This window comes from Dioscorea cayenensis, chromosome 18 (assembly GCF_009730915.1).
Source record: "Dioscorea cayenensis subsp. rotundata cultivar TDr96_F1 chromosome 18, TDr96_F1_v2_PseudoChromosome.rev07_lg8_w22 25.fasta, whole genome shotgun sequence".
Classification (NCBI taxonomy): domain Eukaryota; kingdom Viridiplantae; phylum Streptophyta; class Magnoliopsida; order Dioscoreales; family Dioscoreaceae; genus Dioscorea; species Dioscorea cayenensis.
Genome location: NC_052488.1, coordinates 17,697,068 through 17,703,666, shown reverse-complemented (window position 1 = coordinate 17,703,666; position 6,599 = coordinate 17,697,068). Strand labels below are relative to the sequence as shown.

Genomic DNA, 6,599 nt, shown 5'->3' with positions numbered 1-6,599 from the left:
CGAGGACCATCTTTGTGTTGGTGATAATCTAAGACCATAGCAAGAGATGAGAAGAATGTTTGATGAAATGCCCAGTTAAAACAATAGTGTTTGTGAAAATGTCAAGAGAGAGGATCTCTCATTCAAACGAAGTTAAGAGAAAACTAGTAAAGAGTGGACCCAAGTCTTTGCTTGACCAACAAATCACCATCTAGTCTTTACTATTATTTAAAACAAAAGAAAGTAGAGACAAAACCGACAACACACACTGCACCCATTGGGTAAGACACTGTCCTACACCAGATTGGGTACAAGATAAGATAACTTGCTCCAGCATTGGCTGGTTGATAACAAAGAGAGATATGGTTAATATAAAAACCTTTTCTCTCTCAAAACTCAACTAACTTAACAACTACCAAGTTACACCATACTATTAGATGATTCCCATGCTTTATCCTGACTGAGTACAGCCATAATGAACAGCGACATGCTCTCCATCCTTGTACTCAAGCATTCTCCATACTTGCACGTGAACACCGGCATGAACGACGACCCGTCAAGCTTCCAACAACTTCGGCCTTGCCACACCATGCTTGGCAACAGTACGCACTTCAGTTAAACCATCAACACACCCCTGTGATTGAAGTGTGGTTACTCCAATTAATCTTCTCAGCATGCAGTGCCTCTCTGGTGATAATAGTTTTATGAACAAATCCTACAATTGATCATCTGTAGAACAATGATGCACAGAGACATGTCCATCAGTGATGAGTCCACGAATGAAATGAAAACGCACATCAATATGCTTAGTCCTCCCATGATGAGCCGGATTCCTAGAAACTACAATCGCAGATTGATTATCACACCATAACCTTGTTGCACCCCAAAAGATAACTCCATAGTCTTGTAGAATCCTCCTAAGCCAAACAATTTGACATGCTGCTGAAGTTGCAGCAATGTACTCGGCTTCCGTTGTGGACAATGCAACGATTTCTTGCTTCTTTGAACTCCAAGAAATCGGGCTCGAACCAAGAGAGAAAACTCCTTTTGTACTCTTCCTGTCAGACTTGCATCCACCCCAGCCGCTTTCAAAGTATGCAACTAGAATTCCCTCATCACCATGAGAAAACCACAACCCATGTTCGAAGGTCCAGGCCAAGTACCTCACTACTCTTTTTGCAGATTAGTGATCCTTGCTAGGAGAATTCATAGATCTAGATAGATAATTCACTGCATAGCAGATGTCTGGTCTGGTATGTGTGAGATATATCAGCTTTCCCACTAGGCTTCTGTACAATCTTAGATCATTGAACAGCTCTGAATCTTCATCCCTTTGTCTATCATTCACTCCCATAGGTGTTGGCATTGACTTGCATTGCTTCATATTCAATTGATGTAACAAATTTTCAACGTAGTTCTTCTGTTTGACAAAGATCCCATCAGGCCTTTGCATTATCTCAAGGCCAAGAAAGTAGCTCATGATTCCCAGATCTGACATCTCAAATGTCTCTTTCATTTCAACTTTAAACTAATCAATGAGAGAAGTAGAGGAGCTGGTATAGATAATATCATCAACATATAAACTTATTAATAAACTATCGCCATTCTCCTCCACTTTCCTATACAATGTGTGCTCGCATTCACTTTTCAAGTAACCATGCTCTCTGAAGTGCTGATCAATACACCCATACGAAGCACGAGGTGCTTGTTTTAATCCATATAGGGCCTTCTTCAGTCGATAAACAAGATGCTCACTCCCTTGAACCTCATATCCCTCGGGCTGGACAACATATACTTCTTCTTGTATCTCTCCATTCAGAAATGCCATCTTGACTTCAAAGTGATAAACCGGCCACCCCGTATGAGCTGCTAGCGCCAATACAAGTCTCACAGTTTCTAGGCGAGCAACGGGGGAGAAAACCTCTTCATAATCAATGCCGAATTTCTGAGAGTATCCCTTAGCCACCAACCTGGCCTTATGCCTTACTACCTGACCTTCAGCATTGCATTTGGCTTTATAAATCCACTTGAGACCCACAACACACTTCCCTGCTGGCAATTGGCATAATTCCAATATATTATTGCTCACAATTGATGCCATCTCTGCATCCATGGCATCTTTCCATTCCTCGATCTTCACTACTTCTGTGAACTCCACTAGTTCAGCAACATGCAAGGCAAGTGTGCAAGTATTATAAATCTCTGCCAGGGATCGAGTCCTCCTTATAGGAGGCTCATCCATTGATGAACTTGGAGATCTAGAGCTTGCATCAGGTGTTGCAATTATGGGAATTGGCTCTCCTCCATCCTCTTTTCTTCTTGTTGTGTTACTCTCAACATACTGATCTCTAGTGAAATCTTCAACTCAGACCTCTTGATTGCCTTGATTGTTCTCCTCCCAATTCCATCGAGGCCCCTCATGGAACATCACATTCCTGCTCTCAATGACTTTATAGGATAATGGATTGTAAAGTTTATAAGCCTTGGACCCTGAGCAATAGCCAATGAGAATACACTTCTCTGATATGTTATCAAGTTTCTGATGCTTGTGCGATGGAATGAGAGTGAACGCAATGCATCCAAACACCCTGAGATAACTAACATTAGGTTTAACATTATGCCAGACCTCATAAGGTGTCACTCCATCCAGTGCATGAGTTAGTGACCGGTTGATTAAGTGCACAGCAGTTGAAGTTGCTTCTCCCCAAAATCTCTTTAGTAGTTCACCACTCTTCAGTAGTCCCCTTGCCATCTCAACGATTTTCCGGTTCTTGCGCTCCACCACACCATTTTGCAGTGGTGTGTATGGAGCCGAGAACTCCCTCTTGATGCCTAGGTTCGCACAATACTCTTCAAATTCATGTGAAGAGAACTCCCCTCCATGATCACTTCTGATCACCTTGAGTTTCTCTTCGGATTGTCGCTCCACCATAGCATGAAAGCTTTTGAACTTCATGGAAGCCTCTGATTTCTCTTTGAGAAAGAAAACCCAGCTCCACCTGCTATAATCATCAATCAAAAGATAAAAGTATCTGTTTCCTCCCAAGGATTCTTCGCTCATTGGACCGCATAAGTCCATATGAACTAGTTAGAGTCATGCACTTGCTCTCCTTGAAACTCTACTCGGGAAGGACTTCCTAGCTTGCTTCACCAGTGCACAATCTTCACAATCCTTTGCATACTTTAGTTCTGGCATGCCATTCACCACATGATTGTAAGATAGAGATACCAGACTCCTATAATTCAGGTGTCTGATAAGTGCTTGAGTAGATATATTTTTATATATGTTTTACATGCATTGAGCATCATTTTTACTGTGGTTTATGTCTCATATTGTGTATTTGGTGTTCTTTTATGCATATAGGTTGTGAATGCCTTGAAGAGTAAAAAGGAAGCAAAGATAGGCTATAAAAACACAATGTTGGGAGTTCTTGTTCAATTCAAGGACCAAGACACGAGAGCAGTTCATAAACATGGAGATGTGTGCCAACTTCCAAGAAGATTCAAGTCAATTCACTATTTGGAAAGGCACAAAGGCAGCCACATCTTCATATTTCTTCTCTTTGTGAAGATTGTAAGACCTCTCAAAGATACATCGATGAAGAAAAGTTTTATAGCCTACCACATGGACATGTGCCCGGACATGTGGCCTTAAGAGAAGAGTGTTCGGATCGCGTTTTGTGAAAAGTACTGCAGCAATTTCATTGTAGCAAAATTACTGTTCACGCGGCCGCGTGGAAATTCCGCGCGCCCGCGTGGAAATTCTTGCAGCCCACGCGGGCGCGTGGAAAATCCACACGGGCGCGTGAGGGCACATGACAGACACGATCGAAGGCCTATAAATAGCCGTTTTGCCCTATTATTACTCATCTTTTGTGCGGCTCTTGAGGGGTGAGACGGCTAGGGTTTGGAGAGGAGGTCTTTGCGGCTTTGGAGGCGCTTTGTCACCAACTTTGATCGATTCCTCCTCCGTCATAGCATCAAGGAAGCCACCGGTGAACCTAGCTTCGGAGTGGGTCTTTCAAGACGTCGAAGCTCTCCATCAAGGCCATCAGTTCATATATAAGGGGGTTTATTTCTATGGTTTTAATGTACTTTCATTCATTGATGGTGTGTTTTGTATGTTGCTCCATGGAGAGCTAAAACCCTAGAGGGTATTTGATTAAGTTTTAATCTTGTATTCTCATTGCTTGCTTGTTTAATTAATCCTTGTGGTTGATTGGATTTGCATGATTTGTTACTTTGATGTGAGAGAGGTCTCCATTAGAGTTAGAACTTCAAGGTTAAAGAGGGTTGAGAGGGTGAGTCATGAGATAGTGGAGTGTCCCCTCTCCCTTCCGATTGAGTGTATTCTATCTCCGTTCCTTAAGCTCTATGCAACCATATTTGGTGTGAGGCATGAGATTGAGAGATTTCTCCGCCGGGAATTAGGGTTGGATCAATCTTTAGGAATCGGATACAACTCTTGGAATCCCTAGAGTGCTTTGCAGTCATATGTGGTGTGAGGTGTTAAGATTGAGCGATTTCTCCACCGGGACCTCATAGGGGACTAGTATCGGTGATCGGGAGGCCGGATCCGATTATATTTCGATTTCCATGACTTAACTTACTCATCATAGAAACACTTTGCTTATTCGGTACCTAATACCTGAATCCTAGGGGGAGCATTGCCCGAATACCCCACTTTTACTGATTGAGATCTCCATCCATTTCACCCTTGCATATTTGTCTCCGGTATTCATTTCTACGCACATTAGATCACCACACCTTTCCATTTATCATTAGGTTAGAAAGCGAGAAGAAGTTAGTACTAGTAGCCCCTGCTCCTCGTGAATTCGACTCACCCACTCACCGGGTAATTATTACTTTGACACCCGTGCACTTGCGGTTTACACACATATTCGTATCGCGTGTCAAGTTTTTTTGGCGCCGCTGTCGGGGAACAGGATATTAGGAACGCTTAGGACTTTGTTGCTCTAGCCACTTATCTTTTTCTTTATTTTGTCTATTCCACACTTTCTTTTTCTTCCATCATTCTCATCGATTTTTTTATTTTTGTTTTTTTATCTATTTCACTCTATCTTCTTCCACCGTTCTATTTTTGTTTTTATTTTTGTCTTATTTACTTTTCCTTGCATGGAACTTGAATGATGATTAATCCAGTTGTAGAATTATATTTTCAGGTTGATGCTCTCACTAGAAAAATTGATCCATTTATCAATGTTCATCAACAACACAATCCATATCGCATCAACTATCATCCAAATCAAAGGAGCTATCCAAATATCTTGTGGGATATTGATGGACAACAATGGGAAGCACCTCAACAAGAAGTTCAATGGGATGAGAAAGTTGAAGAAGATGTACTTCGGTTGGAAAGAGTGTTACCGAGGTTTATTGAAGCAACCGATGCCCGTTTCCAAAATATTGAGGCCACATTAAGTTGTCACGATGTCTCCATCAAAAACATTGAGCATCAATTAGGAGAGATCTTGGACATGCTTGCTAAGGAAAAAGAAGAACTTGAACAAGCAAGGCAAGTGTCTCTGGGACATGATGAGGCCATGAGCACAATTGAAGAAGTTGGGCAAATTGAGTACATTGGGGCAGGAAATGAAAAGCAAGAAGTTGAATATCATTTTGAGATTTTGGATTGTGTGAATGAAGATTGTGCTTGTGAGCGAGGAAATTTTCAAGAGGATTTGCTAGTCTCATATTCCTCTCAAGTTGAAAATACACAAGAAGAAGCAAACCCCAAGTTAATGGAACAAGCATTTCTCTTTGGGATTGATCAACTCTTACAATGCAAGAAAGAGACTTTGGGAAGGGAAGAAGATGTGGGTAGGAGATTGAAACCATCCAATGATCCACCTATGCTAATCTTGGACAATTCCCAACCCAAATTGTTTCCTTGGAGGCCAAAAGTAAGATGGTTGGACTCTCCAACAAATACTTCATCCCGGCAAGTTGACTCTTGGTTTAAAGGAAGTAGCTATGTAATGTCTAGTCGGGAGGAACACACTCTTTTCAAGCCTCCATAAGGTAAAGAAGAGGTACGTCAAGCTTAGTGACGTAAAACAAGCGCTTCTTGGGAGGCAACCCAAGTTTTTAATTGTTTTCTAGCTTAGATTTTTATTTCTGCGGTAATAAAATCATGAGTGTGCGCTTTGTTAAATTTTTATTGGTGTTGAGTTCTTCATGAAGATTTTTGGTTGTTTAGTTTAAATGTATGTGTGTGTCGTGGTTTAGGATGATATTCATGTTTTTAGTTGGGAAATTGGACTTAATTTCATGTAAATATCTCTATGGATGTGTTTCTGCAAAGTAGCAGCCCACACGGGCGCGTGGAATTTCCATGCGCCCGTGTACAGTACCCACGCCCCCATGTGGAGTTTTCACACCCCCATGTGGGGTAAATTGATGAAGAGGACCACTATTCACAATTTCCATTCACACATCCCTTCATCTTTCTCACACACCCACACTCCCAAACATTTTTCCTTGGTCATTAAAAAGTTTAGAAGGGTTTTGCCCGCCATTTAATCATACTTTTATTCTTCAATTCACACCGGTGCGCTCTCATTTTTTTCTAACCTTCTCCATGCCTCCATTTTTTTCAA

The 6,599-nt window shown here is 41.5% G+C and overlaps 1 protein-coding gene across 1 annotated transcript; it reads right to left on the bottom strand.

The window, feature by feature from the left end:
* Nucleotides 1-1,162: 1,162 nt before the first annotated feature.
* LOC120282857 (uncharacterized mitochondrial protein AtMg00810-like) lies at nucleotides 1,163-1,495 on the bottom strand. Its single transcript, XM_039289694.1, has one exon. It carries the CDS (start codon nucleotides 1,493-1,495, stop codon nucleotides 1,163-1,165), a length of 333 nt encoding a protein of 110 aa, XP_039145628.1.
* Nucleotides 1,496-6,599: the final 5,104 nt, after the last annotated feature.